This window comes from Sceloporus occidentalis, unplaced genomic scaffold (assembly GCF_023333645.1).
Source record: "Sceloporus occidentalis isolate IW3139 unplaced genomic scaffold, rSceOcc1.0.p SCAF_6, whole genome shotgun sequence".
NCBI lineage: Eukaryota > Metazoa > Chordata > Lepidosauria > Squamata > Phrynosomatidae > Sceloporus > Sceloporus occidentalis.
The window spans coordinates 111,218,953-111,239,763 of NW_028316986.1; the positions used below are offsets into that span (position 1 = coordinate 111,218,953).

Consider the following 20,811-nt stretch of genomic DNA (forward strand, 5'->3'; position numbering starts at 1 on the left):
TGAGTCAGAGTTGTTTGATACCAACTCTAAGTCTTTGTATAAAGCATTTCTTATATCTTTATAAATTGGGCACTCCAATAAGTAATGACTTAGATCTTCAACTGAGTTGGAGCCACATGGGCAAACTCTTTTTCCTCAGATGATCCTTTGGTAACACTCTTGCACCACAGCCATGTTCATTGACTGACAACGTAGGGTTGTGAAGGCATATCTCTGTTTGAAGTTAGTTATATTATTTAGATATTCTGGGGAACTTGTTTGGAAAGGGAGTTTGGCATACCAAGGAGCACATTTTGATAGGCCAACAGAAGTTTAATATAACTGAAAGTCATGTTTCAAAATGTAGGACTTCATATATTTTACAGTTCATATATTTTACAGAGCACAACGAGTCCTTTGAGAGCCCATACGAATCAATAAGTTGTAAAATTTCTTGATCCCAAAACAGAAGTTTTTTTAATAGGTATTTGGTATATATTTTGGAAGAAATGCCCAACAGACTGATGGGACGAAAACTGGCTGGGTCATTTGGGTTACCTTTTTTTAATATAGAGACAACAATACTGATATCCCATTGGGGAGGATAGTATCCACTATTATTGATTTATGTGAATAGAACTGAGAGAATAGAAGCCCACCAATTTGGTGCTGCCTTGTAGACCTCACCTACTATTCCATCTTCGCCTGGGACCTTCCCATTCTTTAGAGTTGCAATTATTTCACATATTTCCTTAGAGGAAATGGACTCCGAAGCTGGTAAGCCTTCTTTCCTCTCAAAGGTATAACTATTAACCTTTGAATTATTTACAGAAGCCTCAGAATAATTATTTATAGGGTTTTCATTGAATAAATTATAAACATGGGACTTCCAGACATGTGAGATGATTTTGGGTTCAGTTAAAGATTGCCTATTTGAACTTGATTTATTGATGAGTTTCCAGAATTGCTGGGGATCTTTGCTTTGAGCTGTGCCATAATTTCCTTCCATTGTGAGCTGATATAGATTTGTTTTTTGTATTCTGATAGCTTCTTGTGATTGCTTCGTACTTGACAATAATTGTAAATTAATATAGGGGCTTGTGTCATGCAAGCTATTCTTGCTGCGCCTTGTAATTTGGATTTCATCTGCCTGCATTCCTTATCATACCACCCGGAAGAATTGGAATTCTGTAAGACTAAATTTAGTTTCTTAGAAAACAATGGACCTAATATCTAAAGTATTTCAGAAAATTGTGTAATTAAGCCTTTGCAGTCTGGCATATGAATGAAGTTGCTACGTAGATAAAGGCGTTCCTCATCATAAAGTATCCCCAACAGTTGAAGTTCTGTTTGAACAGTCCACCTAATTCTTTTAGGGGGGTTATTATTAGAGATGAGTTTAGGTCCTTCTTTCTGTGTTAGATATGAATCTGCTATTGCAGAGAATGACAAAAAATTGGAAAATGGTCACTCTCTGGGTAGCAAATTACTTTAAATCTAATAATAAAAGAAATCAGATCAGGAGACACCACTGCATAGTCTATAACACTTCTTCCTCAACCAGTAAAGTGAGTTATATTGCCTGGTCTGTCATCAGGATGGTTGCCGTTAAGTATGTACAAATTAAATTTCAAAATTAAACTGTAAAAGGCTTTACCTTGTTCTTTAATCGTACTATCCTTTGATTTTCTACCAGCATTTAAGGGTGATAATTGAGAATGTGAGTCATTCATATTAAGATTATTCATTAAAAACTCCTAGTTTGGTCCAAGATTATGGAAGCGCCATGATTTATAGATTCAAGTTGTTCAATGAAAGACTCCAGGTCCCCCCATAGATGGCCAGAATTCTAATTTGAACTCTTAGGAAGAATGTAAATATTTATCAAATAGATGCTATTTTTAATATTTGAATTCTTTATGTTAATACATTGAAAATTAGGGTTGGCTACAGTTACCTCTACACATTTGAAATTATATTTGTCAGCTATGTAAGTGATTAGTCCTCCACGTGGCCGACCAAATTTAGTCAATTTACAAGCTAGTTTCAGCCAATGTTTATAGCCTACAAGGCTAACATCAAGTTGATTAGAGCAGATCCAAGTCTCCTGCAAATTTATGGCTGTATATATCATTAGAAAGTTAATTATGTTTTTATCGTGCATCTTATTTGCGAGACCAGCCACATTCCATGAGAGCAACTCAAAGTGGGAATTTAAGCTGGTGGCTAGATTAGGTATTGGGGGCTGCTGTAAACTTTTGGGCAGTGTTAACTTGTCAAATTTCTCCAGCTGCTTGCAAAAATGAAAGGGATAATTTATTCCTAATTCCTCGTTTGGTCATATAGGGTTGTTGCCACGACATCTAGTATCTGCCCCAATTGAACAGTCACTTCCCAGTTCAGTTATAATGTCATCCATAACAAGATGACACCCATTGTTTGTATTCCAGGCTGAACCATGCTCAGAGAACATAGGTCTTTAGACATGGCTTCCTTTAGTGGGTGAATTTCCGCTTGAACCACTAATTGGCGAACATTTCTTACTGGGTTGATAAGGTCATCCCATGGCCTTCGGTCTGTTACATCTTGATGAATTTCCTTAGTGTTTTGACATTGAGCATTGGAATCTGGAGGAGACTGATATGTTTCCCTTCTGTCAGTATTGACCATGGATTCTTTTTAACAATCCCTGCCACTCCTCTGTCTGGGTTAATGGTAACATAGATTCAGATGGTTCTTCCAAATTAATAACATCATCCTTACATGCCAATTCATTTTTAGGGGGTGGATTGCATCTATTAATCCCATGTTGGTGAAGGCTTCTCAAGGATAAAGCAGGAGCCATATTTTTGTAGTATCTAGTTATAGTTATACCCAAGGTCTGTATTTCCTGTCTCTTCTCATATACCTTTTTAGCTGTAGTGCAGTTCTCAAAAGTCACTACCACGCGTGTGTGAGTATAATTATAGAACAGGTATTCTATCTTGAGCATTCCCTTTTGTTTAGGGTAGCCAACAAAACACCAGAGTGTGGGCCAATAATCTTAGTTCCCAGTTGTCATTGAATTTTGGTTGTATTGGGAGTTGGGATGTCTGATCAGTTTGAATAGATGGCTATAAATAAACTTACAGGCTGGTTTTTTTACTTTGTTTGGGTGCTTAATATTTTTGCTCTTTTTACAGTTTAATAGCTCAGTTTTATTTTTCTTTCAATGAGTTCTTTTCTTTTTAGGTATGCTCTTTATATTCTTATTTACTGATCTTTCCTGGCCAAGGAGACCCTCTGCAGGGGTTACAGTGTCAGTATCGGCTTGTATATTAGTATTTCTACGTATCTTATTTTAAGTCAGTTAACACGTCGGGTTGGGGGCAGTGCAGCCTAACCGGCAGCCCTGCGGCCCCAATGTAGAGTTTTTCCAGACCACAAAATGCCACTTCTCCATGGCGCAGAAAAGGGGTGTCCTTGGAATTTCGTGCCCCGGGACATCCCGGGATCCAGAACCATGGGAGAAAAGGGCCACCTGGCCCCTTTCTCCCTGGCATCATTCCTGCAGCCGTTTGGTTGCTGCGAGAATGATGCGTTTCGGAGCTCCTTCCCAAGCCACAGCCAGGCTGCCGTAAGCAGCCTGGGGCAGCATGAAGATGTCATGCATACACTGCGCCATTTGGACACAGCATGTGTGTGATGTCATGGCGGCCCCCATGTGGATGAGAGGGCGCCATGATGGCACTGCTGCCACAAATTAGGGTTGTGGGGCATGCGGTCACTCTGCCCCTGCGCAATCCTAGTATGTGGCCAGGCCAGCACAAAGCACCGGTCTGGACCGCACCATAGTTAGCAACTTATAGGATTCAGAAAGAAAGGATTTTATCAGCTTCATTTCTTCCAAGATATCTGTAACCCACTGAAACAATGAGTTACAATTTTTCTCTCTGTTCAGTTGAAGTTAAGGAGGGTTCTTTCTCTGGTTGGGTATGACATTGTGCTAGCTCATCTATTTGCTTTGTCATAAAACCGTCCAGTATCTTTCCTCTCTCCTCTTGGTCCATCCTAGTAATGAGAGAAACATTTTCTACAATTGCTAACTCAAATGCCAAATTAAAAGCACCCTCTTCTGAGCCCATCTCATGTGTTGAGTGTCTATGATCAATTGACCAATCTAGAGTAGGTTCCGGGGGTGATAAGGGTATATCCTCAATAACTGCCTCCCCTCCTCGGGAGCAGAAAACGTTAGTGATTTTATTTTGTTTCTTTTCCTTATTACCTGATGAATCTCCAGATAGTAGTTGGAGACCCTTTTGCTTATAGCCCTGTCTGGGAAAAAAACATTTTCAGAATATAAAATCCAATATAAAATGTAGAACATAAAATAACCAGAGCAATAATCCCAATCAAACTAGTGGCATAAAATGTGGGGCCATTTTTTGAAGCATCAGCCTTAGAAACCTCCCTACCTTCTTCAGTCTGGTAATGGCCGAAAGAGCAGTTTATATAGAGGCAGCCTTCGTGTTCTTCCTAATTCCAGCAGGATGTAATTAGAGGCAAGGGAGTGGCCTCTGGAGCTAAGCCTCCAAGGTCCTCCTTGTCTTCCACAGACCTTATTGATAGTAGAGTAACTTGCAGGTCGCTCATTCACAGGACTGCCATAAGTCAAAGTTGACTTGACAACTGTTAACAAAAAATAAGTTGATGCAGGAGGAGAAATTAGTGTTGGAGCTGCATGTTCATAAGAGAGCTTGTGCCATTTCTATTTTCTAATAATAGATCTGCCATATCCTTTTGTTTCTTTTTACTACTGCCTGAAATGTCTGGTGTTAGCCGAGATACATGTTGGGTACTTGTACTGTATAGATGGAAGAAGTAGGTTTGACATTTCTCAAAAGACAAGTGTCTATATCAGAACCTCTAGTCAACAATGCTTTGTATAGGATATTCATTATAGTAATTATTTATAAATCTCATGTTTGCACAAGGTTGAACAAATATAATAAAATGTCTATAATTGTAATTTAGCTCTAAAGAGTATACACAATATTGACAGATCAGAAAGATTACTTGAACTATTGAAACCATTAAATGAAGGTAGTGGGAAGCTGGATATGCTTTGACAACATTGTTCTCACTGTTTCAGGGTCACTTTTCCTAGAAAAGCCTCTGAAATAAGTAGGTTGAGACTCCATTAACAGCTATTCAATGCTTTCAGTATGTGTTTTCTCAATTTTATTATACTATTAAAGTGCATATTTGGGATAGGTTTTTTTTAATTATTCAGACAATGTTAGGTTTTAGCAGTCTTTCTGGGTTTTCTGAAAAAATCTCTAGAGTGCAGTATCTTTGAAATAATAACAGTTTGTCATGTTTTGCTTGTACTACATTCATACTTCACAATCTGCTGCAAGAGTAGGTATGGAATTGAGATGAGATTGTACATTTTACACACAGTCTGCCTGTTTTAAGAATTTCTGCAAAGGTCATTTTCTGGTATGCCTTTGAAATTGGGAGATATGAAATGTTGTCCAAGGAGTATGGGTGTTCTCTGTTGCCTATAAACTTGGAAAAGATGGGAGATTTTTATCTTAGTAAATAATAAATCTCCTTAACTTTGATGATCAAGCCTTCCTAAGGAGATGAACTGTGTTGCATAGGATGGAGTCTTTTGGAATGCAGGTACATTTTTCTTCTATTACGTGAGTGTCTACTCTTCTCCTCCATATCATGCCTCACTGAAAAAAGTAGCCTTTGTTTACTTAGAAGATTTATGAGGAACTTTAGAAGAAGTCACCTCTCTGTTTTCAGTATTTCATTTTTGGTGTTCTAAGAGGAAATGAGATCTTTTCCCACAAGCGTTTATCTGTGTAGTGATTGTGTCACAGCAGTATATACAGTATTCTCAAGGTCTGAGCCCCAAATATGAACTCATTTCCTATAGTGTCTCACCAAAGCCCAGGGCTTTGTAAGGCCCTTAATTTGCAGATGCTTTTGCTGTGTGCAGAATTCTAGGAAGAAAGAACTTAACATGTCTTCTGTTCTTTGGTTTTCTCAGGCCTCCAAATCAGTATGTATTTTTTAATATTCTTCTGCTAATATATTTTGTGTATTATTATTACTTGCATTTCTGTTGCGGCTTGTGTACACATACACATGAACACACACACACAGGGTGAAGTTGTTCTATGCCATCAAGTCATTTCAGTCTTACGATGACCCTAATATGGGGTTTTCTTGGCAAGATTTGTTCTAAGGCAGGTTTACTTTTGCCTTCCTCTAGGACTAAGAGAACGTGACTTGGCCAAGGTCACCCAGTGGGTTTCCATGGTTGAGCAAAGATTCAAATGCTGGTCTCCAGGATCATAGTCCAACACTCAAACTACTACACCATGCTCAATGGTTAAAGATTGCAAGATAAATTATAAACATAATTTTCAAAACGGTAAAACATCTAAATAACAAGTTGAAATGGTCCATTAAACATTATGCTCAATAATTGTTAAAAACTCAGTCACGATCTTTCTGTAACAAAATGTTTCCTCACAAAAAGTTGGAGGGGTGGACAGCTCTAATTGCCAAATGTTTTTGGCCCACAACTTCCTTGAATCCAGGTCAGAGGTGAGGGTGTTGCAGTCAGGAAATATTTGGAGGTCCACTATGTGCTAGATTGACAGAACCTCATATACTGATCTTAAGATTTGAAGAGACATATATGAGTGCAAGTGGTCTTTCAGATAGAGTTTTTAAAAGCTCATACCAGGACATAACATGTGGGAATAGTATAAGGTGATATGAGTCCTAGCTCCTACAGCAATTCTCACCACCACATTTTGCACCAATTATAGCTTCTAAAGATTTCTTTTATATGGAAACCTATATGAAAGGTGTCCAAAAAAATGTAGACAAAAGGTAGATCCCTGGTCTTGAAGGGCTTAATGATGACTGCTTTGTATGCAACTTGTGAAAAGATTCTTTAGGAGCTTTTACCTCTTAAGTAACTCCTTATTACTTCTGAATTTATAGATGGCATTATATAAAGAAATTGATCAATAAAAGAAAGATCATGCTTGCTATATGTCTTTTCCCTCAACCAGTTTCCAAGATTATTCCATTTTACTGCGAATATTATATGGATTTACTTTTTTTTTTCTTTATCTATGAAAAGGTACAAAGATCCAGAAACAAGCAATTACGAGAAATGTTTCCAGATGGATTCAGTATTCATCATGCCGGAATGCTGAGGCAAGATAGGAGTTTGGTGGAAAATTTGTTTTCTCGGGGGTACATAAAAGTATTGGTGTGTACAGCAACTTTAGCCTGGGGTGTCAATCTTCCAGCTCATGCTGTCATTATTAAGGTAAGAGCATGTCCTGTATCTATATCAACTATTTAAAAAAAAACACACCATAGCGTCATATACCAAAAGGTGTGTTTTGGTTTGTTTTTTTCTGTTTGCAAAAGTATGGAGAAAGATGTGCTGCTAATTATCTAGCAGTGTTGTGGGGAGGGATTGCTTGCTCAACTGACACTCTCCTTTGGGAATCTAGTTGTATAGTAAAGATTTAAATATATCACAGATTATGAAAGGATTAGCTTAAGTACACTTTTGAAATCCTGCCGTATTTGCCTAATTTTGGTCTCCAGCTCATCTGGATTATAGTCATGTGTGTTTATGTTAATTTTTATTAACTTTTCTTCACCCAGGGAACACAGATCTATGCTGCAAAAAGAGGATCCTTTGTTGACCTTGGAATTTTAGATGTCATGCAGATATTTGGCCGAGCTGGACGGCCTCAGTTTGACAAATTTGGAGAAGGTGTCATTATTACAACACATGACAAACTCAGCCATTACCTGACTCTGCTTACGCAGCAGAACCCAATTGAGAGCCAGTTCCTTGAAAGCCTGGCAGACAACCTGAATGCTGAGGTATGATTTCTTAAGTGATTCCGCATTGCTAATGCATTCAAGCTTTTGAAAACCAAGATGGACACTGTTCTCTATTTTATTAACATATATGTGTACTTTCTAAGTCAAGAATACAGTTGGTACTCTGTATTCATGGATTTTTTTTATCATGGATTCAACCATCCAAGGCTTGAAAATAGTACTTTTTAAATCCAAAAAGCAGACCTTGATTTTGCCATTTGATATAAGGGACACCATTTTACTGTGCCATTGTATATAATAGGACTTGAGCATCCACAGATTTTCATATCCATGGGGGACTTGGAAACAAACCCTGGCAGATACCAAGGGCCCCTTGTACTAGGTGATTGTTTTTGAAATAAATGTGTTATTTTTCTGTCATTTAAGAAAAAAACACAATCTGGTTTAGCTGTTACAAGATAGTTTTCAAATCTGCTCATTACGGGTTAAGTAACCCTTTTTCAAAATGTTTGGAACCAGATGTGTTCCATATTTGTAATTTTTTCAGATTTTGAAATACCTGTATTTCCATATCTGCGAAATGGTGAAAATCCAAGGCTTTGCAGCCTTGCAAACACAATACAAGTACGTAGCTCAAAAAGATTTAGATTTTGTAGTATTTTCAATTGCAGAATTCCAGATAAGGGATACTTAATCTGTATATCCAATTATAAAGGTTCTTAGTGTAACAATGGCTTGGAGACGCTTACAGAGTAGAACTGAGAATTGTGCAGCTTGTGGGTCATGGGTAATCCTTGGATATTGTGTGGCCCTTGGGTACCAGACCCCACCCCCACGTTTCAGGAATAAAGTGGGTTGGGAATAGCTAAGAATCCACTGGTTCCAAAGCTTCTCCATGCCCCTAGAGACTCTCCCATTTCTCTCCCAAGTAGATTGGCTTACTTCCAGCCTTTTCTGTGTGAAGTGGAAAGGCTGTACAGTAGTACACAGTCAGTATTTCCATTTCTAACCCTCCCTTCCAATTTACAATTGCTCTCTAAATAATCCGAGTGGACTGTGTGCAATCATACAGGTTTCCTGAAGCAGTTCTCTTGAGTTGCAGATACAATTTGTCCACCTTACATCTACAAAATCAAAAGCTTGGGAGGGAAGAGGACATGCATTTTTCTTTGGTCATCCCAAAAATGCAGTTTGGTTTTGTAAAAGTTTAATTATGCTTTAAAAGATCTAATGCACAGTAAGCATAAAATTAATCTTCAATGGTCAGGAGCTGCGCCAAGTTCTGACAACTGAGGGTCAATGCTGAAGTGTGTTAATGATTTCTAATAAACTTATGTTAGTGAAAATAGCAATGCATCTCAGCTGGTGTAACCAAAAATGCTGAAAAGCAAAAGTGTGAAGCACTGACAGGACCATGAAACCATCATTTTTTATGTACTCTGGAACACTGAACATGTCTTTTCCTGCTGACATGACAAGCCAGGAAAGATCAGTATTTGCTTGATTACAGAAAATCAATTGTAAGTCAGGCCAATTACAAAAGTCTTTCATTTCTTTTGATTGTTACTTGTTCATTTATCTCTTTCGATTCACAACTGTGTATGAATCTTTTTCCTTCTTGCTTGACTAGCTTTTGCAAAAATCTGACAGAAAGTGTTTTGCAGTCACAATAGAAAATTTAAATACTTATCTGTTTTGTATTTAACAGTGCTTAAGGAAGTGATGCAAACTACAAACAATGGATGCTTTATGGCGCTGTGTGTGTGTGTGTTTGTGTGTGTGTATGATGTTTATAGATATATAAAGGTGTGTGTGTATGTGTACACACACACACACACACACACACAGAGGGATATTAACCCCTTGGATAGATGTGTTTCCACAGATGCTTACCTAGGGCTCAAATACGTATTTAATTTTTGCCCCAGCATGTTCAAAATGCACCTTAGGGGTGTAGATGACATTTTTACCATGTTTGGATGCCCCTGGGGTTAAAAACAGTTTTTGCAAAAAACAAAACAAAACAAAAACACTAAAATATTCCAAAATTTCCACTAGAGAACTCTAGGGAACATTCCCACCACCCATATTGTCTGGTATATGTTATGTAACTTTACATTTGGTTAGCTATGTAGCAGAGGTGCTAAAAAAAACCCTGTTAGTGAATTCTGAAGATGTGTAACAGGACACAAGCAAGAGTGTCCTAGTGCTCATCAGCGCTCCTTAGTCAGTGTCTTGATACATACTGGGATTAATGTGACTCAGTCCCAGCAAATTTCAGTCCCATTGCACATTGGCCACTCTGCTCATTCCCCTAAAAAATAATGTAACATCAGCTCTTTATTGGACACATGTTATGGACCTGTCCAGTTCCACCTCCCATAGACAAAGAGTTAAGTCCCCAACAGGATCGCAGCCGACATACTTTAATTTCACGCAAGACAACAATAGGTCCACAACAGGTGAATCCATATAGAGAAAAGATTCTCTTCTGGCAAGTATTTACAGACTGGGGCGGGGAGGGGGGGCGCTGGGTATGTTACTTAGTCTCAGGGCTCAACATGGTTGGTTGGATAGCTGCCAAGGGCAGCCTTACCCTGAGAAATTGTGAACAAATTTCCTTGAGGGCATTGGTGTTTTTGAATAGTAAGCCAAGGCATCTATTTCTCTTCTTTGCTGCTCATTCCTTCTTTCTGTCTCTAACCTATAATACCCCCCCCCCAAAAAAAAACCCCTCCATGTTCTTCCTAATTTTCCTTGGCCTCTTTCATCTATCTTTATCTCTTAGTTCTCCTACCACTCTCCCAGTATTTGGAACTCCTTCATAAAAGAGGAGTAATTCTGAATACCGAATTCAATGTTGAATTGAATTTTTAGAAGTCATGATGATTCATGAGTGGGTTAATTAACTGAAGGAAAACTTTTTAAAATTTACAGCACAACCTAGATGGAAATTGGGAAATCAGCTGGGAGTAAATTCATGATTTATCCTTGTCTGCTTTTGGATTAGGGCTCTGTCAAATTTTTGGAAGTCCATTTTGATAAGCAATTGCCATTTTATCTTGAGAAAAGTAGTCATAAAAATATTAGCCATTCATTTTGTGCATTTTTTGCAAATCTAGAATGATTTTGGGGTTGGGTGCAAATTAATGGAGTATTGTATTTTATTTATGGGATTTGAATGGAAAATTAATTGGCTGGCTTTGCCATCTGTGAAATATAAATCAATCTTGCAATTATATCTAAAATTACAGTGCGCCCTCCGCTTACGCGGGGATCTGTTCTGTATCCCTCAGCGTAAGGGGAAATCAACGTATGGTGAAGCCTCATAGAGACTAATGTGGCTTGTGCCCATGGTGCGTAGCAGCATGGCAGTGCACACACATCACAGGCACACGCCCCATTAGTTCTTCCGGGGCGCACGACAGGCTCTTCTGCGTATTCTAAAAGCTGTGTATGGCACGCCAGCATGAAACACAGGTGCACTGTGTTTCTAAAATATTTACAGGTTAGTGTATGCACATTTTATAAAAATATGTTCTGTGGATTTCTGGCCCAGGTCATTTTAAGTGTTTTGCAGTGCCCATATCAGCACTCAACAATAAAGTTGTGCATGGGAATCCAGAACATTGGGGGTGGTTGGCCACACTAAGGTAAGGCACAGGAGTACCTTTCCGAAGTCCCTTTCACACTACATAGGTGTAGCATAAAATCATAGAGTTGGAAGAGATCACAAGGGCCATCCAGTCCAACCCCCTGTCATGCAGGAAATCACAAAGCATCCCCGAAAGATGGCCATCCAGCCTCTGCTTAAAGACCTCCAAAGAAGGAGAGTCCACTACACTCCGAGGGAGTGTGTTCCACTGTCAAACAGCCCTTACTGTGAGGAAGTTCCTCCTAATGTTGAGATGGAATCTCTTTTCCTATAGCTTGCATCCATTGTTCCGGGTCCTATTCTCTGGAGCAGCAGAAAACAAGCTTGCGCCCTCCTCAATATGACATCCCTTCAAATATTTAAACAGGGCTATCATATCACCTCTTAACCTCTTCTCCAGGCTAAACATCCTCAGCCCCCTAAATCATTCCTCATAGGGCATGGTTTCCAGACCCTTCACCGTTTCAGTCACTTTCCTTTGGACATGCTCCAGTTTGTCAACATCCTTTTTGAATCCCATTTTAATTGCCTTGGTGCATCCTATGGCCCGTTACAGACCGCCCAAAAGGGGCGGTCTCGGGCCGCTGCTGGTTGCAGCGCAGAAGAGTCGCAGCAGCCAAACCGCGTGACTCCTCCGTGCTGCAAAGAAGGAGTGCGAAAATGGCGCTCCTTCCGGCAACCCGGAAGAGACGCCGCAAGTGCCAAAGCACGCACTTGTGGCGTCACTTCCGGGCTGCGACGTGCGGACGCAGAGCGTCTGTTACGTCAAAATGGCAGCTGCCGTGTGGAATGGCAGCCGCCATTTGTTACGGACTCTGTCTGTGATAGGGTAAGGGGCATCTGGAAGAGACGCCCCTTTTTCAAAATGGGACATCCTAAGGACGTCCCTTATGGCGGTTTGTAACGCGCCTATGAAATCCTGGAGTTTGTAGTTTGGCGAGACACTAGAGTTCTCTGAAAATTCTAAATGCTCCTCCCTAAACAGAAAATCCATGGATTTGATAGGGCATGCCCATTAAACTTGAATCATGGCACTATAGTTGTGTAGTGTGAACTGACCCCTGGATCTGATTTGAATGGCCTGATGTGGCACAATAGTGCAAGTGACATGGTAGAGATCGGGAATTTACTATGAAACCTAAGGAAATGTATCCCTAAGTCCTAGATTTGTACATAGATGCTTGAAAGATGGATTAGGATAAATTAATTAAATTAATTAATAAAAGAGAAATCCAGTTTTTGAGGAAATGTGTATGAGGGATTGTGTAGTTAGGAACCTTAGGATCTCAACAAACTGGCAAAATACACCAGCGTGAGAGCAGAGTGGGGGTGTGGTGACCGCACACCCCCACACCGACATCATGCCAGCATCATGCCGCCTGACCAGCCAAATGTCAGGTGGTGTCACGCTGTGCCAAAAAGCCGCAGCAGTGGTGGCTAGTGCATCATTTCCATGGTGCAAAAAGATACCACTTTTTGCAGCCTCTTTGAACTGCTGGGTTGGGGCCATGGCGTGCAGTTGCCGCATCCTCAACCCAGGGCAGGGCCGCCTCTTAGTGGCAGTGTGCTGAGCCCCTTAGACAGATTATCTCAATGTTTTATTAAGGAAATAGTACAGAAGATCTATCCAGCAAATAGATATGAATAAATAGTTTTTAAAATAACAGCGAATGAATAAGAAGGTTGCTCAGACAGGACATAAAATGTGAAACAGTTGGCATATCTATAGTGTAGAAAATAGATGGCTATACAGAATATAGTAACATTTCCAAAACAAATGAACTGAGAAGACTAAAAATGCTGGTGAGACACTTGAGGAAAGAATTCATGCTGTGCTAGTTTAAAAGCAAATATTTTATCTTCTGTGCACACAGGATTTTTTTTCTCTTGCAAATTTTGGTTTAATTATAGTGTTAAATGTTTCAACTACCTAGAAACTTTTGCATCAGGATATAGTTCATTAAAAGTGTGTTACATTTTTCTTTGTAGATCTTTCTTTCATTACGGTGTCCTTTAAGCTTAGCTTAGGCAAGGTCATTCTTAATGATGTACATCTATTGATGTGTAAGTATGGTTAGTTGGGGAGTAGGGGAAAGATATATAGACAAAACCGTAATCCACATTACAGTGTTTTAGAACTCTTGTTTGATATTTGGGGGGAGGGGGGATGAAATAAATGTAAGAAGTGTACAATTACTGTTCTGCCCAGGAGCAAAAAAGTTTCTGACTTCAAACTTTATAAAGGGGGTGAGGAGAATAAAGCAGTGGGAAATACTTAAGTAGGGTGGGTTTTTGGTTGTTCTGGTTTTATAATTTGTTTTTGTATGCGCCTTGAAGTCACTTCTGACTTATCGTGCGCCTAAAGTGAATCTATCATGGGGTTTTCTTGGCAAGATTTGTTCCCCTGATGCAAAGGGAGTGTGACTTTTCCAAGGTTGTCCACTGAATGGGGATTCCAGTCCTGGTCTCCTACACTCAAACCACTATACCCCACTGTAATTTTACTTGCCACATTCCCCCAACCCCCCCCCCCCCCCCGATTCTTCTAGGGCTATCATATTATGCATTTTTATGGAAAATACTTTTGTGTTTTTGGTGTTTTAGTTTAAAAATGGACAAACTGTTCTCAGTTCAGTAGCTATTAATTTATTGACAGAAATTGAAATAATTTTCCAGCACAAGTTAGTTTTGTCTTAGAACCTTAAGTGATTACAGAGTGCAGGGAATTCTTGGTGCAAGGTTGAAATTTTCATGTTTACCAAGAAACCAAACATAACACAGAAATACTAGTCTTTCTCTAATTGTCCAGGTCCTGAATATTAACACATTCCAAAGGATCTACAGGAAAGGCGGTATATAAATAAAGTTTTTATTATTTATTATTTTTATTAGTAAGAGATTCCAATAAATCATACAGTACAGAGGGCCCTTGGTATCCAGTGAAATTTGGTTCCAGGCCCCCACCGTGGATACCAAAATTTGTGGATGCTGAAATACCGTTAAATACAGTGGCATAGTAAAATGGTGTCCCTTATATAAAATGACAAAATTAAGGTTTGCTTTTTGGAATTTATATATTTTAAAAATATTTTCATGCTGTGGATGCTTGAATCCATGGATAAAAAATCCGTAGATATGGAGGATTGTGTATATGTACTTAAGTTTGCTCACAGGCACAGATCTTGGTCTGAGGAGCTTGTAAACATCTGGGGACAGCACAGTCCCTGAACATAGATTACTAAATGTGGGGCACGTTCCAAAATCCACGGAGGGTTGCCTTTTTCAACTTTTTTACCCTGGAGAAACTGTGACCTAGACTGTATCTTAGGCATGAATCCCATTTTGGGAGAAAGGTGGGATATATCCAATAAATAAATAAATAAATAAATAGGCAATGTTTCAAAAGCTAGGCAGACCTTTTTTATATATACTTCCTTGGCAGCCCACAGAACTAATAATACCTTCTTCCAGTCATATATTTTAAAGAAACTGATTACAGAGTTTCTTTAATCAAAGCTCAATCATACTCAAGGTTTTAATAGCACTCTTGTCTCCAGAATCCTGATGCTTCCACTTTCTAAAATGAGCAGAGATTCACGGTTTGGAAACAGTGTTTGTGTAATTATTTAGTTTCATGATCTGGAAAAATGTTGGATTACTGCATATATACAGTATATACAGTGTTTGTTTTTTTAAAAAATAAACTAAATAGAGATTGTTTTTCTAACTCCCTATTCCTGTCCACCCTGTAATTGAAGTAGAAATAAGCCACAGGATATTGAAGTGGACACGAGGGGGCAGCAAATCTTCAAAAGTAATTTCTGTCTTTTAGCTCAATCACTATGGACTTCAATGATAATATTAAACGGTTTACCATCTTCTTGGCTGCAGTCTTTAAACTGTTTGTTTTGTAGTAGTCCTGTTGACATCAAGGAGAGCAACACCAAAAATGAAGAAATTAGAAGGCTGTTGTGAATATTTGCATTTTTAGCTTTCTGGTTTTTAACCAGAGCTAGATAACAGAGCAATCAGAACAGTAAAGAATGTAACATATGTTTAAAGCATTATATTGGCTGACTGTGGCAGACTTTTGGGGTAGCTCATTTTTGCTTCTGTAGCAGTAGCACAAGGAGAAAAAGCATGTTGTTATCCTGATAATTGTTAATTTGAACACTGTAAAATTTAATATTTCCAACAGGGTTAATATTATTGTCTAACATGCTGAGATGCCATCAGTTCTATGTCAGCATAGAACAAGTAAGCACTTCAGTAAACCATAGAAGAAATCAAATGCACAAATTAGTTTAGGCAACAAATTGTGTAACATACCTGTGACCTAGCTAAGGTGTCTTTCCCCCTTTTAATTCTGTTGCACTCATTTATTGCAGGCTTGTGTTTTTAACCTGTATGTGACCCCATTCAAATACCAGAATAGCTTTTTTCCTATAAACATCCATGATAGTGGCAAAATGTGGTTTGGTTCAAAGAAAAAGGAAACCCACATTATTTATTTTTACTTATTGGAGTAGAATAATTTCCAAATTTTCAATAATATTCTTAAGTGTTTCTGATCATATACAGGCTGAAGAGTTTGTAAAAATTTTGCTTAGGAAAGATAAATGCTTTATGTCTGGACAAATAGCGATATTTTCTGGGAAGAAAGAAAGAAATACAGAATTTCTATCTAATATTCCTTTTGCATCATGGCGGTGGGGTTCATTGACACCTATAAAGTACTTCTTTTTATTAGATTTTTTAATGACTTTCACCATAACATAAATAATGTCAGTTCTGGTTACGCCACAGGAACTCTGCTAGTGTATCAATGTCTCAGTCAGGCTGTCTCTTACTCTCTGTACTATACCATGCAGAACCTGCAGTTATAATTGGGGTAGTAAGTTCTCAGATCCTCAGCTGCACAGGGAGTCTCATCCTCAGCTGTCTGAAAGGAAGACCACAGCTGGAATCCTATTAGTCCCAACTAGAGCTAGACTCATTGAGTCAGTTGTTCCACATTGTGTCAACATATAGGTAAATCCAACTGATTCATTGGCTTTAACAGTAGGATTCAGGATATCTTCCCCCTCCTTTCTCCTGTTTTCCTATATTTCTCTCATTCTAGTCATACTGTGTATTTCGCCTTCACCTTTTTTCTCAATTCCTTCACCTGCACTGGGTTTTTTTGTAGTTAGAAAAGAGTTAGGAAGCATTCAGAGGACTGGAGATCTTGTGTTAGTATTGAATCCTTTTTCTCTTTAATCAGAGACATACTTTATTTTGTATGGTTAGGCACAGTACAACTACGCTGTAGCCTTGCACCCCAGAAGCAGGAGAAATAAAAGCTTTTCAGATTGTAGCAGATATAGGATGACCATAGGAGCCAGCCCTCTGCTCATGCTACAGCCAGAAAAGCCAAAATTTTCCCTTGCTTCTGGAGGGCATGGTCACAATGTACATGGCCCTAAAAAAAAACAAAAACCACATGGTACCAGGCAGATTGGAGAGAAGCAACTCCTTATAGTGTCCTCTACTGTTAAATGAGGGGAAACTGTGACTGCATCCTGGCAGGAGGTTACCAGTGCAGCCTGTTTATCACTATCCAGATAGAGTTGTAACTGCTATGTCAGTCCAAGCTGATAAAAGATACTGTATGCTGCTGGGGCCATTTGGGCCCTGGTGACAGAGCTGGATATACAGTACGAACACTCCAGAATGTGAACCTGGGAAGTGCAACTACCAGCTGAAAACTACTTAACCGAATGGATGAATAATCTAAAAACAGAAACTGTTTTCTCCCTCAGTTTATTGTCCCTTATCCAGTCCATTATCATGTACAAGCACCAGTTCAGGGTAGCATTTGTCTCATCCGCATTTGACGAAAACTTGAGATAGACAGAATATGGTTGGATGTTTAACATGACGTCACTAATGTTAATACATTCCCTATTGCATTTGTATGAGACTGCAACAAGTCAACTTTTAGATGCAATTGTATTTTTATAATTTGTTATACCACATCACATCCACATGTAATCGCATGGAGCAATGGCCAAAAAATTTTATTATGGGAACTTTGTTTCTTACCCATTAAAAACAAAACAAGCCCTTGTAGCTAGATACGCATTTCTAGAATAGAAGGAGAAGACCATTTCCAAATTTTAGAAATAAATAAGCAAAAACTACTCAACCTAGGATTTTGGGATCCCTCCTAGTATTCAAAAAACAATATTTTTGTGAATATCCAGCTAAAGCGTGCAAATGTAAGTAACACTGCAAACTCAGCAATTGTGAAATGTTCTGGTTTCCCAAAGGTAAAATAAATACTCTGATTTGAGCTTTTCAAAAAATACAACACTCACATTACAGAAGATGCATCTTGAGGGAAGACTTGCCAACAGAGCAACAAGTGAGATTTTAAAAAAGAAAACCATTTCCTCAGCCCACCATCCCAGTCCCAGATCACATATTTTATTTGACTGAAAAATGATGGAATTGTTGGATGAGCATTCTTCAGCCTTTTTTTGCCTTTTAAAAATTAATTGCAAACACTTAATTTGTCAGTTTCTGCATATCACTCTTGAGGATTAGAATCTTGTTCATATAAAACTTGGTATATGGTGAGCTTTATTCCATTCTAACTCTTTAACATGTACATTTAATTTTATTTCTTCCTGCTTGCAGATTGCTCTCGGAACAGTGACAAATGTCGAAGAAGCAGTAAAGTGGATAAGTTATACCTACCTTTATGTACGGATGAGAGCAAACCCATTAGTATATGGTATCAGTCACAAGGCTTATCAGGTAGAAAATGCATGAAAAAACTAACCTGCTTTCTGGTTCTGTAATCCTTTCCTGATGGGAGATTAAATATTTGCCATTGCTGCTTTTCCTGACATCAGCAAGTCTAAAGTGCTTTAAAATATGGAAAATATTCTTTTTTAAAAATTAATCTTTATTATATTAAAATCCACATAAAGTACAGGTTGCGCACATCTACATAACATTACATTTAAACAGACATACATAATACACAAACAAAACAAGACAGGAACAAAAACAGAAATAGTGTTATTATTCACCTCTGCAGTTGTTAATTTAGGTAGAACATATAATTACCAAACTGAAGACAATAATCTTGCATTTTACGTCCCTGGATTATTCAATATTCTATGTTCCTTTTCTTTTTCCTACTACTACTACTACTAATAATAATAATAATAATAATAGGATTTATTTATATGCCGCCCAATCACTGGGAATCCGGCAGTTTACAACAGAGGGGATAATAGACGGTTCAATGTAGTCCAATAATCAATAAACTATATATTTGTATATTCAAGTAACGTCTTAAATTGTTATTTACTTATCAGCTCTTTAATAATGAAAATTCTGCTAAATTACATTCTATATTTCTTTTTTTAATACCAACATGTCACTTTTTGATTTATCCTCCTAGAAATCAGATTCTATAGCACAAAATGTGGGAAAATATTCCATAAGTGTGGGGGAAAAGCATCCTGATAAATGAAATTGTCAGTGAACTGGCAAAGCATGTGGAACACAGTTAAATTAGCTATCTTCACATAATTAAATGACATTAATGTGCGTGCAAATCAAATCTGTTTTTCTCCTTCAGTCTACATTGACATTTCAGTGCTAGATGTAAACTTTGCAAACTACATATGAGTGATACAGTAAAATATTTTGTTTCTCTACAGTAGAAAAGATTTGTGTACTGAAAGGGGAGGATGTTAGCCTCTTTATGAATTTATGAGTAAATGTGGACATTGACTTTACAAAATAGATATTAATAATATAATATAATGATATCTATACTATATTATATATGAATATTACAATATAATATTATTATACTATACTATAATATAATGTATATTATTTTAGTAATAGATATTATTGTGTTGCAGCAAAAATAACAAAGTAGCACCTAAAGACTGACAGATTTATTGACATATTGTAGAATATAGGACATTTCATGAAATGGGATCAAAAATCATGAAATATCACATAAGTAAGGGACAAGTGCCCTTATCTAACTGTATCCTGCCTTGGCCCCCAGCATTGGTGAGAAAATGGTTCGTTGCAGGATTTGGTCAGTAACTGTATCATCATAGTAGGGACATAGTTAGGGCAGTGTACTCCTAGTGTACTCCTACTGATGTGTCACAGATTGAATTGAATGTGCACAAAAACAGAGAGAGAGAGAATTATATAATGAAAATAAATTGGAATAAATTAGGACTCAACCATCCTCCAGATTGAATTTCACCTCTGCTGTGGATTCTTTCCATAATCTTATGAAGGCTGTTTGCAGCTTGATTGCAGAAAGAACTAGAAGTGCTTTGAAACACAATAGCATTATATAACTTCTAAGGAGTGGTGTTTTCTCATTTTTCATCACAAGCAGTGGCATGAATTACTATATTATATATAGTAATTATATTTATACTATATTTATTTATTGCAAATGGTACCTCAGTTGGATGTTTTTTGGTTTTCTGGTCCTTTTTTGTTTTCTTGATCTGTTTTTCCTCTTTATTTGGAGGAATTACAGTACTTCTTTCTGGAAGAGAATTACAGTATCAGAGTTCTGGGTAGTGCTTGAGAAGAAGTTTGTCAGGTCTAACAGTTTGAACAAGATATAATTGCAAGGACCCCAGAGCCATGTCAGATCTTCTTGCAGTCATAATGTACTACAGATAGATGCAAAGCTTATTTATGGAGTCAGATGCTATTGTCCACCCACTTTGTATAGCAGGCTTTTTCTTTAGGAGTGGGGGTGCCTGTAGAGATGTGCAGCTTTGCCTTTTTCTGATTCCAGGAAGAATTATATGCCAACTCATTTTCACAGTTATAGTTTGTGCCATAGAGGGAAATGCAGATTTGGAGGCTTCCTTAAGGAAAGATGATAATTGTACTTCTTCTCCATGTGTTTAAGAACATAAGCAAGTATTCCTTAAAGGTACATATATGGCTAGTCATTATTCAGTATACGGTCAGAAAAGCAAATACTTCAATCTCTTCATAAGGTATCCAAAATGCACATTGTTTTGTTACAATATTAGAAACACCTAAATCTCTTTTCATTTCTCACACTAAACATTTAAATTGATGCTGCAGGCATGTTTCCCAGAGTCTCCAGTGTGAGAGTCTGTTGTCCCTGTTTAACTAAATTACATTTTGCTCTGTGCCCCATTTACCTTGGAACATAAGGAAGGTGGCACTAACTTATAAAATATTTTATATAAAACACATTCTATATCAGTATTTTATCTGGG

At 38.0% G+C, this 20,811-nt stretch overlaps 1 protein-coding gene across 1 annotated transcript in view; it reads left to right on the top strand.

Annotated features, from left to right (window-relative positions):
* The window catches only part of ASCC3 (activating signal cointegrator 1 complex subunit 3), a 332,057-nt gene that overhangs the window by 180,909 nt on the left and 130,337 nt on the right, over positions 1-20,811 (top strand). The window contains exons 15-17 of the mRNA XM_089530681.1: positions 7,133-7,324; positions 7,672-7,896; positions 18,194-18,313. Of these exons, the coding sequence (XP_089386807.1) occupies positions 7,133-7,324; positions 7,672-7,896; positions 18,194-18,313 (537 nt within the window). The remainder of the gene's footprint in view (positions 1-7,132; positions 7,325-7,671; positions 7,897-18,193; positions 18,314-20,811) is intronic.